Source organism: Raphanus sativus, chromosome 3 (assembly GCF_000801105.2).
Source record: "Raphanus sativus cultivar WK10039 chromosome 3, ASM80110v3, whole genome shotgun sequence".
Classification (NCBI taxonomy): Eukaryota; Viridiplantae; Streptophyta; class Magnoliopsida; order Brassicales; family Brassicaceae; genus Raphanus; species Raphanus sativus.
The window spans coordinates 21,307,701-21,325,578 of record NC_079513.1 but is presented as its reverse complement, the minus strand read 5'-3'; the positions used below and the strand labels follow the sequence as shown (position 1 = coordinate 21,325,578).

The 17,878-nt window shown below is 27.4% G+C and overlaps 1 protein-coding gene across 1 annotated transcript; it reads left to right on the top strand.

The window, feature by feature from the left end:
• The first annotated feature begins 17,382 nt into the window (after positions 1-17,382).
• LOC108845469 (uncharacterized) lies at positions 17,383-17,842 on the top strand. The gene is made up of 2 exons (XM_018618676.2): positions 17,383-17,720; positions 17,818-17,842. Exons 1-2 carry the CDS (start codon positions 17,383-17,385, stop codon positions 17,840-17,842), a joined length of 363 nt encoding a protein of 120 aa, XP_018474178.2.
• The last annotated feature ends 36 nt before the right edge of the window (positions 17,843-17,878 follow it).

Genomic DNA, 17,878 nt, shown 5'->3' with positions numbered 1-17,878 from the left:
GATTTGCTTTATAAACTTTCTTTCACGAAATTTTAGGTTTCCCCTTCTGATATGGTGAACAATCCATAAAAACGCTCAAATAAAGCTTCAGTCTCATGAAGCTATTTTTTTGGAAAATCCCAACACTCAACACCAGAAGTTTACTACTAATTACTGAATTCATAAGTTGTAAAAGACATTTCTTATCCAACTTAGAAATACAATTCTGGCTTTCTCTACCACTAGTGATGTCTGATATGCAGGGTTTTAAACCCTATAAATTCTTTGTACGTCCACAGACAATAAACAATGAAGTATCAGGGTACCCAAAGTATTATATAGATCGAATCCATAAATTTATTTTTTTAAAGGATTAAACCTAAAATTATTAAAGACACATACTTAATCTGTGGGTGGAAGGTGCAATCTACGATAAGTCGGACATATCGACAACCGTGGTAAGCAGATGTGGCTTAGTTTTCATAGCAGAAAAATTGAATTTCGAATTTGTTTGCATCCAATCCATCTACTACCATTGGGCCAAGACCCGCTCAGAATCCACAATTACCAATGTATCAATATGATATTTTTTAAATACATATTTGAGAAAAAATGAGTTTGTTATTACAAGTATAAAATAAAAGTAACTAAGAATGCAGAATAGAAAAGGGAAAATTGCATTTTAAATCATGAAGTTGGCAAAAGTTTATATTTTAAATCGTGGAGTTTATCTGTTAACATTTTAAACAGTGAAATTTGTTTCAATAACATATTAAACATTGGAACTAATTTACTTGTTTCATACGTTAAAATTATGACCAGTAATATTCATTACTAGATCAAAAAGGTGAAGCGGCAGCTTTTTTTTTCAAAAAAAAATATTTTAACTATTTTAATCATCAAAAACAAATAAAATTAGATAAAATTTTAAAAGAAATTCTAATAATTCAGAAATTTATAAAAATAGAAAAATCAGAAAAAAAATTTAGAAACTAAAACATAGTAAAAATTGATAAAATTATTTTAAAAACTTAGGAAAATTCTAAAAATTCGAAAATTAATAAATTAAAAAAAAAATTGAAAATGACAAAGTACTTAAACCCAAATCTATTTGGTGTTTAGGTCCATGGGCATTTGGATCTTTGGTCGGATTTGGATCATAAAGATTTGGACACAACAAGGTACTTAAATTTTTTTCGGTTCGGGTTCGATATAGCATTGATGGTGACAAATCTAATCATATCATTTTAAAAATATATTATGAGATATAGTAAGATTTTAAAATTTTGATGAATATTAAAATTTTAAAACTTTTTATTTTTATTTTATAAACTATTTTTGAATTTTTAAATTTTAATTTGTTTTCCATTTTCTGATTTGTTTCTAATTTTTTAATGTTTTTAATTTTAATTTTATTTTATTATATTTTGAATTTATAAATTTTTTTATTGATATTTTCTGAATTTGTATCAATTTTAGATACTATTTTGAATTTTATCTAGTTTTATTTGTTTCTACAAATTAAATAATTAAAAAAATACTAAAAAATAAATTACAACGTCATCTATTTTGATCTACTAATAAACAGTACCAGTCACAATTTTGACGTGTGAAATAATTAAATTAGTTTCGATGTTTAATATGTTATTGAAATAAGTTTCAATCTCTAAAGTGTTAATGATTAAGTTCCAAGATTTAGAATGTACATTTTTGCTAGTTTCATAATTTAAAATGCATTTTTCCGATTAGAAAATGTAAAGTAAACCGTAAAAGAATATGTTTAGAGAAATTCACATGAATTATGTATAAGTTGACATGATTGACGGTTATGTATATACGAAATCCTAGATAGACCCTTTGAAACTTTCAATATGTTTTGTATTCTCTCATCCATCTATACAAAAATTGCATCATGTAAGAGTCAAGATCCAAACCTGAAGCAAAAGTTTTTAAACCCTTGACCACGAAACTTCCACAAATACTCGATTTATTAACCTTTGATTTTGGTTCACATTTATTTTGCTATCATTCAAAACCTGAACGACCCAACGTAAATTAACTAATTTCATGCTTCTAATTTTTTATATGAATAATTGTTTTAGAAATTTTAAAAGAAACTTCAGCCAAGAAAGTTAGACTGATGTTTTTAACTATTTGGAAAATTATACAAAATAAAAATGAAAATTTTATAAACTAATAACATAAAATTATTTATCAATAGTATAAATTCACCTAATTATAATTTTAATATTCTTTATATTATTTAAACTTATCAATAGTATAAAATTATTTGAAATGATTGTAAATATTTAGATTTATTTTATTCGTGTTTTATATTTCTTTATAGAATGAATATCGTTTTATTCATATAAATATAAATAGTCGACAATGTCACCACATGTTATTCATGGCATTTTTTTTGTAAAAATGACCCCAAAAAAACTGGATATCTTGGGTTTCATGTATTGTACAAAATTTATGCCAGAACTATGTAGTAATACAAAACGATATATTTCGGCTAAAAATTATTTCAATAAGTATGATACAAACTAAAAGTATTATTTAAATATATTAGCATTACTTTTATTAAAGACCTAAATTTAATTAAAATAAAAGTTCACTTTTGTTAAACTAAATGAAACCAAAATCATAACAAATATTTTTATAGTTTCAAACTTATAACAAACTACAATTAAGACTCTTAAAAAATACAAAACAAATTTCACCTTCAAAAAGAATGATTGTAATCAATATTATATATATGCATGATCCAGAAAACAACCAATTGTGTTTTAATTTTAGAATCTACTATGACTAAGACAGTACATATGACTCAGTATAGCAATATAATTCCTTCGCTGGCGGAGTACTGAAACCACTTACACAAACGATTTACAGTGATTCTGGAGAAATTTAATCTCTCTCATACATTATACAACTAAAATCTCTTGATTTTAAAAATTATTTTCAGAATCTATGATAAGTTTGAAAGGGGCCATCAAAATAACGTATTAAATGATGTAAAAAATAACGTATTAAATTCGAGTGTGAGACATCATATAAGTACGCTTTTCAATAAATTTTGCAAGAACTTCACGATTCCTACCATAGCATTTATGGGCATCCCCTGTGAATTATTATCAAGACAGTTTGCAATTTTGTTTGGAATAAGAATGCTATTTTAACTGTTTATAATGGATAAAGATACTATTATTTATCGAAAAATTTGGACATAATCGGTTTTGGAAGACTTTAAAAATTGTGGCATCTAATTATGTTGACCTACTTTTATACTGAATATGAATTCACATTTATATTGTTTTCATATTAAACAATATTTTGTTGTATATTTATGTGAAAAAGTTGATCTCAAACTGGTTATATATATTTGATAGATAAAACTGGTTACAAGATTACGCACATTTGAATGTACATAAAAGAATGTATAAAAAAAATTATAGGGTATTGTCTTTATAAATCTGCATGTGTTTCATTTCACAATTGGCATTTCTTTTATTAATTATTCAATTTTTGTTGAACAATATTAAAAGACTTATGGGTCATTTTCTCTTTCTACTTTAATATTAAAAGACTTCTGCAGATTATTATTTTCTGTTGTTGAACAATAAATTAATCATCAAAAGGAAAAACTGCTAAAAAATAGTTTTGGAACTAAGAAAGTTCAAATAGAAGAAAATGAACCGAATTGAAACATGGTTGCAGCCGAGATGGTACGTCACTTTAACTAACATTCTTAGAATATCTTCAACCTACATGTATATTTATATATTTTCTTTTAAAATAATTTGTTTTTGTTATAGAAGTAAAATTTGTTTCAATGTATATTCTATAATAAAATCCTTTTATTTTATTGGAAAATATAGAAAAATCTTAATTTTTACATTTACATCTAGAGATGAAAATAACAATTTCTATAAATTTTTTATAAATAGAAAAATTCTATTATAGATGCATATATTCAAATAAATTTATTATTATAATAATTTTTTTTTCTTTCAAAAGAATATATAAAAATATAAATAGAGACGGGTTGAAGACGGTTTTAGTCCCAAATGACTATATCATAGCTTATAACTTATCGAATGAGTCCACATATAAGTGTACGGGCCCCCATATATGTAAATATAGTATTTTACTATTTTGTCAAATCTGGCCACTAAAATATAAATATAGTATTTTACTATTTTGTCAAATCTGGCCACTAAAATACCATTGAAATACCATAAAGTTTTAAGCTATTAAAAAATTGTTGAACTGGAGATGTTTGATTGGTTAACCACATTGTTTACAACTGTTAAAGGTGGTCCATGGCTCCATGCAATGAATGTTTCTGATGTTTTCGGTAGACACTGTGGATCACTTAACTGCCTATATATTTGACAACATATGAGTGAGTAGATTCATTTTCATTTAGCCTCTTCCACTAAATATATGAGTGAGTATATTCATATAGATGTGACCTAGACGCTCTCATTAAATGGATCGTGAGTTATGAGCCTAAACAATAAACATAGATGTGACACAGACGCTCTCATTAATGGGTCATGAGTTTTGAGCCTAAACGTTGAATGACACATATATGTAGTTGAATTAATGTTTCTTTTCAATATGCAAGAAAACATGCCTGTTGTTAAAGAAAAAAATTCATGCAAATTTGTGATATGTTCGCAATGGATTTACGAGAAAAAATAGAAAACTTGCAAATTTCTCGCAAATTTACGAAAAATTTGCGAGAAAAATTACAGAGTCTTCCCAAATCACTCGCAAGTTTGTGAGAAAATGTTTCCCTTGTAAAATTACATAGGATGTGCAAAAATTTTGTATGTCTATCTTGTTTCCTTACAATTCTCTCGCAAATTTATAATGAATTTACAAAAAACATCCATGATATATATATTATTACATTTCTCTCACAAAATCAAATAAAATTAATAAATAAATATATTTAGTTAAAATATTTAGTGTTTAACAAGTACATCAAAAAATACATTTGAAAACTTAATGAATATCAGTCGACAACTAAATATTTAAGAGATAAATATTTTTCGACACTTGAACTAATATTACGAAGTACTAACATCAAAACACTATAATTTATGAAATAAATATACTTCGAATAAATTTCTAATAAAAATTGTAATGTTTATGGTAACTAATTTTTCAAAAAAACAAATAAAATATATATTAGTCCACCAAAAATATAACAAAACCCCAAACGAAATCTTAAAGACATTGACTTATGTATTTGCAAGGAATTTGCAAGGGATTCCTCGTAAATCCCATGCAAATTTTGCGAGGAAATTAAACTGAATCCCTCGAAAATTGCAGGGGATTTTCGAGAGATCGCTTTCAATTTCCTTGCAAAATCATGTTTCAGACACTTTCATCAATGATTTTGGTGTTGGAGAACACATTTTATTAAAACATTTAATGATTAGACTGTATGTCGACATATTTCATGAAAATTTAATCAATTACGGTTATGAATTCCATTCCGACACTTAAATTAGTATTCATACTATTTAACACACATACACTATAATTATGAATCAATATACGTCAAATTATTTTTTGGAAAAAATTTATACAGATTTTTATGTTAACTAAAATTTCCTAAGATTAAATTAAAAAATATATATTTGTCCACCAAAAACGTAACAAAACTTTAAAATATATTCATTTATGAATTTTCAATGGTTTTGCAAGCGAACTCTCACAAATCTTTTGCAAAACCTGGAATCCTTCTCTTCCATGCATCATTTTCTTCACATTAGAAAAATTAAGAATTCAGAAAAAATATATAATTATTACCGTTAACTACGAAATAAATAAATTTTAACCATGCATCATTTTCTTCACATTAGAAAAATGTTTTTAACTATAACTATGAACAAAAAAACAATTAAATTTACAATTAATAATAATAACAATAATAATAATAATAATAATAATAATAATAGTAATAATAATAATAATTCAAACTTCTTTGTTATTTTCTCTTAAAATAAAAAAATTAAGTATTATCTATCAATATTTTTTTTAATATTTACAATTTATCAAGATTAGTTATATACTCCCTCCGTTTTTAATAAGTGTCACTTTGACACTTTTCAGAGAGATTAAAAAATTGTATAATAGACTACTATATTCATATTTAATGCATGATTAATTAAATGAAAATGATTTAAATAAAAATCTATTAGTTTTTCAAAAAGATAAAAATGGATTTAATGTACAAAGCTGCATTAAAATTGTAGAATGATACTTATTTTGAAATGAAAGAAAAAAATCTAAAATGATACTTATTATGAAATAGATGGAGTATTAAATAAAAATTCAAAAGATTAAATCCTTACAGAATAATGTAAAATCCAATCAAGTCATGGAAATGTTTGGACTATTTTTCTTTTATAGAAACATGATTTTTAATATATATTCAATCGTTAGTTATCCAAACATCACTTCTTTGTGTTTTTTTAATATTCAAATATCTTATTTATTTTTTTAAATTATGAAAAATAAAAAATAAGAAATTATAAAATAAATATATACTAATGATAAAAGAAGAATTTCTGTATTGATACATCAACATTTTTATTAAATAAGAAGTTAACATATATGTACTAATATAAAACTATTTTCTTTGAATTTAACTATTTGAAAATTATTAAAATATAAACATAAAATAAATAAATTTATCAGTTATATGATTATATCACATTCCTATAAGTAAAAATACCACATTATAAGATCATAATTAAGAAGAATAGTTTTAAAATAGACAACTAAAGAAGAAAACATTGAACTGTAAAATCATAAACACATAAGTTTGTTCAATAAATAATTAAGAATACATTATTATCAAAAGTAAAAATATGAAAATAGAGAAAAGAACATAAATAAACAGCTTAAAACTAAAAATGAAATCAATAAAACATATATGCAAAAATAAAATGATAAATCGTCACACTAAAACTATTTAATCTAATATTCAAATAAATGATATATGTAATATGTAAATACTTTTAAAGTATATATGAAAAGAGTATTAAAATCATAAAACATTCAAAAAAAAACTCTTAAAATAAAACATAGGAATAGACTGATAATCAAAATAAGCGTATAATACATATTATTTACTACAGAAACTAAAACACGATACACTTTGTTTACAAAAAGATATACATATAACACAATATTTTCTCATAGTTCGGAACAGACCTCTGATGGTATCGTTGTTAAGTGTAATTTGTATGAATATAATATTGAAACTATCTATTCTATTAAAATATGAACATGATCTACTGATAAATGTTATATCCAGTTATGTATTTTGTTTATTTAAAGGACTATTCTATCAAATTAAATTAATATTAAACAAAAATATAATTATAAAAATATGATTTTTTATCAAAAAACTAAAAAAAAAAAATATAACCGTATTTTGAAGGGTGAGTCAGAATCTAGTAAGTAATTAAACCTAGCGAATATATATTTGACCATCCATTATAAGAGAAAAGAAGGATTGTTTTTAATAACTTGAAAGTAACGAAGGTGAAGGCCCGACTATTTGACGTTCTTCGATGATGTAGTTTTTGTATGTGTAACTACTTACTAGATGTTTGGGTTTGCAATTCGCTCTTGTGAACTATATATTTTTCTGGAGATTTTAAGGTGTTTTCTGCTTCCACCAGCTTTTTGAATTTTGCTTTCGTATGTTTTCCAGTTTAATCGATCGAAATCAGATGAGAAAAATTTGACGTCCCATTTTTCAAAAAAAAAAAGAAAATTGGCGTCCTTTATTGTTGGGACATAAGAACAGTGTACCGACTCATTCTTTATCTTGGAACCTTCGAACTTACAACAGATTAGGACTAACTAAGAGCAGCTCTATTGATAGGATGAGATGAGTATATAAGATGGGTATCTGTCAGAAAACAAATTAGAAAAATGGAAAATGGGAAGAGAGAGGGTCATACTGTTTCTGTGCAGAGATTTGATTTGAACATTTTTACATACTTGCTTTACAAGTGACAGTCTCTTATTTGTTTAACTTATTATAAAAAGAGAAAATTTTAATTATTTACTAAAAATATACTAAATAACCATACAAAGACAAGATGAGAACCCTTAACATATAAATATGCTATTATGATGTATCATAATACTCCAACGTCTCACAGTTTGTCAACTCCTTGCTTCTTAACACCTCTCAGTAATGGGATGTCACTACAAAAAAATGATTGAATTGTATCACTTAAATTGTATCAATTATGTAAATGATTTTATATTAAATTACTTATTTATAAATGACACAAATATATAAAATTTAAAATCAGTTTATGTAAGTGATACTAATATTAACATCAATTCAATAAAATGATATAAATTTTATTAAACTGTATCATTTTAAAATAAGTGATGTTAACTTGCATCAGTTAAATAATTGATATATTTATTTTATTGCTGAACGTCATTTATTAAAATGATTACGTAATTTCATACTATATATATATAGGATTATGATGTATTAAGAGTAGTATAGACGTCTTGGTCAAAGATTTGAGTATCTGACTTTCTAAACTAAGACTTCAACTAATTCATTCGTTAACTTTGACCAAGCTAAAAAAAAAACTTTGACCAAGCTTTGTCATGAACATATTATCCCTATATAAAAATATGGTATAACTTCAAACATTCATAACAAAAACATTTTTACAGAAAGCAAAGCACGTAAGGTGCATCTAATCTTAGAGTCAGAGACTCTGCACTCTACAAAGGTACTTAAACATAGCAAATAATGATTTTTTCTAAGATCAGCACGGTGCAGTTAGAGAAGAACACAGAAACTTCCTCTCAACAGACCTGCACCAACACTAGTCATAAACGCTAATATACTTTGTTTTCTATGGTTGTATTTACAACGTTAGAAAGACATGTGATAAAGTGTTGTACTGTATAGTACAATTAGGCCCATGAGAGATCTGTCCGTATAAATTTCATGCGTGCATTCTTGATCCAAGGAGCAAAAGCAAATTTACTACAGCCAAACTAACTTTCACAATTATTTTTTTTAAAAAACTTTCACAACGATCACTAATGATGATGGCGGTAGTTGACGGAAGGTAGGCATGCATGCCAATTTTGCCAACGACATACTTTAGAGGATGTGAGAGAACGGATGAGTTTTAGAGTTAGACCAACCCAAAGAAGGTCTATATCCCAATCCGAGAGCCAAGTATTTCTTATAAACCTTCTCTTTGAGCATTCGACAAGAGGAGAAGGAACTTATAGAGAGAAAATTAATATATTCATGAGTTCTCTCATAGGCAACAGCAACATTCATATATTCAGTTCTCTTTTACCCCAAAAAAAAAAGATATTCAGTTCTCTCGGTAACCTTCCTTCCATACTTTCGTACTCCGTCGGTGCAATACTGCTTCTGTGTTCACTGTATTGGTTTGTCTCATTTCACTAGTGTTCAAACTAAATCTCCAGACTTATATACTGATCATAAAATGATTAAAATCATTTAATGTAGACATTTATAAATTGTTCCAGAACAAAATATATAAACCATAGTACTTTAGTATATTTCAGCATGATATATACGTTGTTCTTTTTTCTTGCTGGAATAGTATATATATCACATACATTGTTGCATCTGTGTGTCTTAAATCTCTATTGTACCAGTAAAATGCCCAGCACTCGTGGGAAAAGGAAATCAGGTTTTTTAGGCTGTATAAATATGGGTTTAAGAGTTTGTAAATTATTATCACATCATTAATAAGAAACCCTAAACGGGTATTTTGCCTCAATACGTTTTCTTCTCTATTCTTCTTCTAACCTAAACGACGGCTGTTCACAACACATATGTATTAAATAATAAAATTGATAAGTAGAACAAAATATCCAATAAGTATTCTATACTAGAAAATAATGCTTTTTACTTACAAATATTAAATAATTAATATTTTATTACTATTTATAGGAAATGTTATTCTATTTAGCAGTTCCATAACAACTTGGGTCATCTGCTGACAAAGAAAAAAAAACTTAGACATCCAGTTGTCGAAAGTTTCGTGCCTGGCCCATTTCAATTGAGTCTTCTATGCTAAACAATCAGGTCCACTCCTGCCAGGATCAGAGGTTTGGTCTCTTTTCTTTGTGTCCCTATATCATTTGTGTGGCATCTTTTTTTCCTGCGTTCTCTACAGGGGCGAAGCTAAGTTGAGTGAGTGCACGTGTTGTTTGAAGAGAAAATCGCACATTGGAAATATGTAAGGGACATGAATGATATAAAATCCCCTATATATTATTTGAGGAGCATTCATTGAAAATAACTTTGTGTTGATGTGTGATTTACATGTGTGCCATTTACACGTGTCAGCTCCACAAGCACTCTCATCCCTTAAATTTAAAGACCCTTTGCTAACTAGAATAATTACAGGAATTGCCATTGATCAATATATTATAACTTTACTAATATAGTATAAGCTACTTTGTTATTGATTAACCAAACAAATTAAAACGTAAACGTTTAATGCTATGACTTTATTATTTTTCTATCTTGAAGATGAATGATTTTATGATCTGCAGATGAATTATTTTCTTATATACACGTCAAGAGGATTGTATATTAAACGTTGACCCCTAGACAAAAATAAAAAATTATGTGCAAAGTCTCAATCCTATGTAGTATATTCACAATGTTAGAGAATTCTATTATATATTCATCCAATTTATCTTGATTTTTACACATTATACATATACTTCACATTCTTTTGTTAGTTGAGGTTATAACATATAGTATATGAATTTATTATATTTACGAGTCTGTTATGAAATTATTTGCAATTTTTTTTATAAAGAGAAATAATTAAAACCAAACTATAACATGGGTTCTGATATAAAATGTCTAACTATATATAAAATGTAACCATCAAGAAGTTCTATATATAGTTAGACAATATATATATATATATATATATATATATATATATATATATATATAAACGTGTTATAATAAGGATGTCTAACTATAGTGTTTACATAGATAGTGTAATGTCTAACTATAATGTCGTCTATATATCAAGTATCAAATAATAATAAAAAAACAAAACAAAACTGTAATTGGACATATACAGAATTCATATAACCTACCAAATTTATTATGTTAACTTAATCAATTTTAAAATGTCTAACCTACAAATCTGGGTGGCATTAAATAAAACGTGATTTGCAAAGACAAATGATATCCCCTATATATTATTTGAGGAGCATTCATTGAAAATAACCTTGTGTTGATGTGTGATTTACATATGTGCCATTTACACGTGTCAGCTCCACAAGCACTCTCATCCCTTAAATTTAAAGACCCTTTGCTAACTAGAATAATTACAGGAATTGCCATTGATCAATATATTATAACTTTACTAATATAGTATAAGCTACTTTGTTATTGACTAACCAAACAAATTAAAACGTAAATGTTTAATGTTATGACTTTATTATTTTTCTATCTTGAAGATGAATGATTTTATAATCTGCAGATGAATTATTTTCTTATATACACGTCAAGAGGATTGTATATTAAACGTTGACCCCTAGACAAAAATAAAAAATTATGTGCAAAGTCTCAATCCTATGTAGTATATTCACAATGTTAGAAAATTCTATTATATATTCATCCAATTTATCTTGATTTTTACACATTATACATATACTTCACATTCTTTTGTTAGTTGAGGTTATAACATATAGTATATGAATTTATTATATTTACGAGTCTGTTATGAAATTATTTGCAATTTTTTTTATAAAGAGAAATAATTAAAACCAAACTATAACATGGGTTTTGATATAAAATGTCTAACTATATATAAAATGTAACCATCAAGAAGTTCTATATATAGTTAGACAATATATATATATATATATATATATATATATATATATATATATATTATATATATATATATATATATATATATATATATATAAACGTGTTATAATAAGGATGCCTAACTATAGTGTTTACATAGATAGTGTAATGTCTAACTATAATGTCGTCTATATATCAAGTATCAAATAATAATAAGAAAACAAAACAAAACTGTAATTGGACATATACAGAATTCATATAACCTACCAAATTTATTATGTTAACTTAATCAATTTTAAAATGTCTAACCTACAAATCTGGGTGGCATTAAATAAAACATGATTTGCAAAGACAAATGATATCGTGTTTGTTAAAAGGAAACTTCTAATAAGTTTGATATTTTTTTTTACGATTTTGGTAACTAAATTTGCTGATTAAACTCTCAATAATCTGTGGTGCCATTAATTGGCTTAATTTCTGTATATTATTAGGGAGTTGATTATGATTATACTCTTTTAACAAAAATATGATTGTTTTATATAAGAAAATTATATTATGGATTCAAATTTTTGTAATCAATTAATAATCGACTGAATTTTTTGAACTTAATTTTTTCATATAAAAGGAAGTTTCATTATGGTGCCTATCTAATTTAGGTTAGTCTTAGTATAATTATCGCGCAAGTTATGTGAAATTAAATAGGTAATATTATCTTTAATTACAGTGATCTGGAGATAATTACTATTGCCCCACATGTATTTCACTTCTTAGTATGAATATGTGGTTTTTATAATAAAATCAAAATTACCACACCCTTCTCCTCAACTCAAATGATTAATACAAACAATTTCACAAGCAAACTCATGGCTTTTTTTAAATTCATGTCCGAATTTTATTTTATAGTCAAGTTAAGTGTTCATAAATATGCTATTATTTTGAGTGCGACTGTCTAAAGTTGTTTTTTGTCTGAAAATATGAACCAAATATTTATGGGGTTGTAGTAGGAATATGATTTCTTGAATAATATATGATAAAACCTACGAACGGAAGCAATGATTTCATTGACCATAAGATCCGGTTCTTTGTAGTAAACATGGAGTAAGTATTTCACATTTGAAATTAAAAGTTATGCATTTAATTAGTTTTATATTTTTTTGTAAATTAATTTGGTAAGCAGCTATGTTTAGTTTGGTAAACTAATTCTTAGTTATTTCTTTGTATATGATTGCAAATCAGAAATTCTAAAGATTTTTTTCGTGGCATTTTGGTTTTATCATTTTTTTGCTTATAATTTGTTTCTTGCGTAATTTATTTTACTACTATCTATGTTTCTTTTAATATTATAATCATACTTTTTATTATGCAAACAATAAATCTATTTTATATGTTTTGTTTTGAATTAAATTCGAAATAAATAGGTTGAAATTATTGCATACTATTATATATTTTAACATAAATTAAATCTAATTAACACATAACCAATTACACAAGTTTGTTCTATAAAAAATATTTGTACATTGTATATACATTCACAATTTCGTTCGATATGTACCATTAGATCTAATATTTGTGCTTATAATTTTGAAAATTTCTAATATCGTTAAATTAAAATAAAAATCTTTCACTCCGCACAGGGTGCGGATTATCACCTAGTATTGCAGTAAAAGATGAAATATCTAGTTCAGTTTCTGTTAAGACAAACATAAACCATATATATCTTCTGCACCTATGCTCGTCTATAACCCACAAAAAATTACTTGTCTACTTCGACGTGGGTGGGTGAAAATGGACCTTTTGTTTCTATAATAACTGATTCATAAACGCAAGTTAACATCAGTCATGTTTCAGATCTCTGGCACCACGAAAACAAAATACAAAACTAGAAGCGACTGAATTGATCAATTCGATGATAAATGCAACAAAAGCCCAAAATCTAAAATAGACTCGAGTTACCACACTTTTCTATATCACAACTGTCCAATTCGATCTATATTATGAAAATAATAATAATTAAAATAAAAGGAACATTTTTATAAAATAGGTAGCTAGACACATAAATTACGAATTATTAAAATAAAGCTAATTCATTTTAATACTTATTTATTAAAACTGAAGTTGCTATATTGATACTCATTTCCAATTACACAGAACGTATAATGATTATTTTACATATTTTATTTATATATTATTATCGATGAAAACAAAATTTACATTATTTATAAAACTAGTTTTATAATGGTGATGCAAAAATTATAGTAGTTTAGTGAAAATATTTGTATTAATCATTGTAATCGATTTAAATGTGTATCGGTTGTAAAAATAGTGTTAATTTTTATATCAATTAATATAAATGTTAATTCTAAAAATATGTTACTATTTTATCATTTATTATAGATAACCAAAATAAAAGTATCTAATTTGCAATATTATTTGATTAATGTGACCCACTCTTTTTGTATTGTGACACTCATCTAAACTAACATGCCATGATGGTGTGTCTTATTCGTGGTCCAAGTTTTCAGGAGTCTAAAATCTACCAATATGAATACAATACCAAAATATTCGTTTTATTAACTGTTTGCATATAAATGACAGCAGTTATCGAATAACATTATCGAAATAGGAGGCAATTATCAAAATCAGGCAACGAATTCATACAACCCCAGAGTAAATGTCAAAGTTAAACTTGAATAGTAAAACTCGAAATCAATTCCAAGTATATAGGCCAAATAATTAAAAACATAATTCAATACTTTGACAAAAAGGATAAATCCAACAAATAAATATAGTTGATTAAAAATTAAAATATGGTTTCAGGATATAAGACGATAAGAAAATAGAAAAAAACGACACAACTTTAACTACAGTAAACTACATGCTAATTGCAATATATGTCTTATGTCTCCATGTATTGTTCCCCTCTCGTCGTTACGGTAAAAAGCTATATATGCATCGTTGCAATTATATAGTCACAAGGCAAATTTCCCACTACGGAAAGAACTAATTTTAAAGAATTCAGTTGTGAATGATTTTGGCGAGAACCTGGTCTGGCATCCAATAATAAGATTATAGCCTAAATCTATAACATTCTTAAAAGATCTTTACCCTCTACCGAAATCAAGCCAACCATTAATTTGAGATATTGTTCAGACAAGAATAAATATTTGTCGATGAAGCTAATTAATGTGAAAGTGTGTGCAGAAAAAAAGTGGTACAGATTAAAAAAAGTTGCTACACCAAAGTTTAGCAAAAAAAAATGGTGTGGAATACACGCTGTTTTACTTGTTATTCTTCTCATTTCTGGCTAGCTCCCTTTGGATGGCCTACGGTTTACTCAGTCATGGTCTCTTTCTTGTAGTTCGTTTTCCTAATACACTCTCTTTCTTTAATTTATTTTATTAATTTAACATAATTTTGTAAAGAAAGTCCATTATGTATAGCCACCTAATATGGTGGAAACTCCATTGGGGACTCTCCAACTTATACGCTATTTTAACTAAAAGAACACGGAGGCACTCGGGATGCTGTATCTGTAATGTTGATGCAGCATGGGATGAAAAAACAATGAACTGTGGCATTGGCGGATTTTTTCAGGCTGAAATAACATACCGAGACTCTCCTCCTTTAGTGAATTTCGCTGCTCTGTTTCATCGGCTCTTATGGCTGCGGCTATTGCTATTCCTTCGGCGGTTATGTATGATGTTTCATCAAATGTCAAATTTTTCATGAAGATGAGTGATTCTCAATCTTTTGTGAAGATGCTGAGGGAGAAAGGCTCATTTCCAGCTTTGTTTGGGATTTTATTTGATATATATCACTTTAGCTTTTCTTTTGATCCATATCTTTTGTTTTTGTATCTCGCTTAAGTAATGTGCAAGCTGATTCAGTAGCAAAGTCAACCCTTTCATTGCTAAACTCTTCTTCCATTGTTAGAGTGTAATCCCTTCTATGAAATGAAGTTGTTATTTGACCAAAAAAAAGAACGAGGCACAATTACAACAATGGTACTGAGCAAATAGGATGAGTTCACTAGAGCCATGTAGTTGATGTTGATCATTATGGTGATGGCAACGAGAAGAAGTTCATTAATACATGTGTTTTTTTTTATAAACCATATCGATTGATTCGATCGGTCCTAAGAAGAACGTACTTAATGGTACATAATAGACTATCCCAAAAACGTATCGGACTGTCTGACTTAAAATTTGAAATGTCCTCTAATTAATACCAAAAAATGAACCAATAATTTATTACGGTCTTGTAAACCACCTACGTCGAAACTCAAACCTAGACTGGCCAACAATAAATGTTAGTTAGGCTCAAGGTCAAAGTTACAATTTTCTTGGATGTGTTTTTTCTCAATAACTCCTTTTGAATCCAGAGATTTCATGTAAACTTCAAGGTCTCGTGGGTTGTGCATGTGCTTGATGTTACATCTCAACTTGTCGAGCATGTGAATAAACACAAGAAGAGTTTTTGTTTCCCCCGACAAAGTATCCAATGTGTCAACGAAATATAAAATAAGAAAAGAAAAACCAATGATAAATCGATAGTCTCTGATTGATATTATCTATTTTTGTAAATTGACTATAATATTAAGAAGTTGTATTGCTTAGTTGTCATGACATTTTTTTTTCGACATCTCATGAAATATTTGTTGATTTGTTTGGATTTTTTGTTCACAGTTATTTTCTTATAGACTATCGACAGTTCACTTTGAACTTTTTTATAAATATGTAAATAATATATAGTTTATCACTTTAAGTACAAATCACTTTGAATATTAAAGTGATAAACTATATATTCTTTATAATAATTTTTTAAAATAAATTAAAATTCAGTGTTATTAAACTTATAATTTTAAAATAAATTCACAGTTACTGAAAATATAAAAAATAAATAATTGTAAAATAAATTCACAGTTATTGAAAATATATAAAATAATGAATTTGAATAGATTTTATAGAGACATGGTTTCATAATTCCAGATTGGATTTCCGAATTTTTTTTACTTATATAAATACAATTTTCTTTAGTCAGAAAGAAAAACACTTTCTTAATTCGCCTAAAAATATTTAAACGCTCATCAAAAATCATAGATCACTCCAAAAAAGTGTTTAGAACAACTATGTGGTAACGAGGACTGCTCTTACATACGACGTGTGTCCGGAAACAGAGGAACATATCTTCCTTCATTGCAACTATGCAAGGCAGATATGGGCATCTGCGATCTTTGCCTCCCAAATGGACCCCTCAACCCCGCCGACTTTCATTGATGCACTGAAGTTTGGTAAGATAGCAGTAGGCCTACCTCCATTGGGTGTAGTTGCTGATATCTTGCCTTGGATTTGCTGGTTTATTTGGCTTGCGAGGAATCAACTTGTCTTCGAGAAAGATATGTCACACCAGAGGCAACGATCTCCAAAGCTATCTGGAGCGCCAGAGAATGGAACTTGGCTCAACCTATAGCCATCAAGCAACCGCAAAGTCCTCCCAAAATGTTGGTCACTCCCAATCTGGATGATCTAACGGTTTGTTTCTCGGATGCAGCATGGAGACATGATCTTAATATGGCAGCTTTTGGATGCATCTTCACCGACAAACAGGGCAATATTATCTACCAAGCATCGCGAACAGAGAAGAATGTCTCAGCACCACGAGTAGTGGAAGCTTTGGCTCTTCGATTTGCACTCCTTACATCCCTCTCCCAGGGCTTCTCAGAAATTTGCTTCAACACAGATTGTCAGGCGCTGGTCTTAGCGCTCTCCTCGACTGCTCCTCCGGCGGATCTCTACGGGATCATCCTGGACATCGAACACCTATCCTCCTCGTTCTCGTTTGTTTCATTTAATTTCCTTGCTAGACGTTTTAATTATGCAGCAGATAAACTTGCAAAATCTGTCCTGTGTAATACTACCTATTCTTTTCCCTAGTCAGAGGCTTGAGCTTTTATCCTAATATATTTGGTGATAAAAAAAAGAACAACTATGTGGC

Excerpts from the sequence above, each read along its gene's own strand:
- LOC108845469 (XM_018618676.2), top strand. The coding sequence starts at position 17,383 with ATGTTGGTCACTCCCAATCTGGATGATCTAACGGTTTGTTTCTCGGAT. Across the intron at positions 17,721-17,817 it reads CACCTATCCTCCTCGTTCTC|TCAGAGGCTTGAGCTTTTAT; the intron begins GTTTGTTTCATT and ends TCTTTTCCCTAG.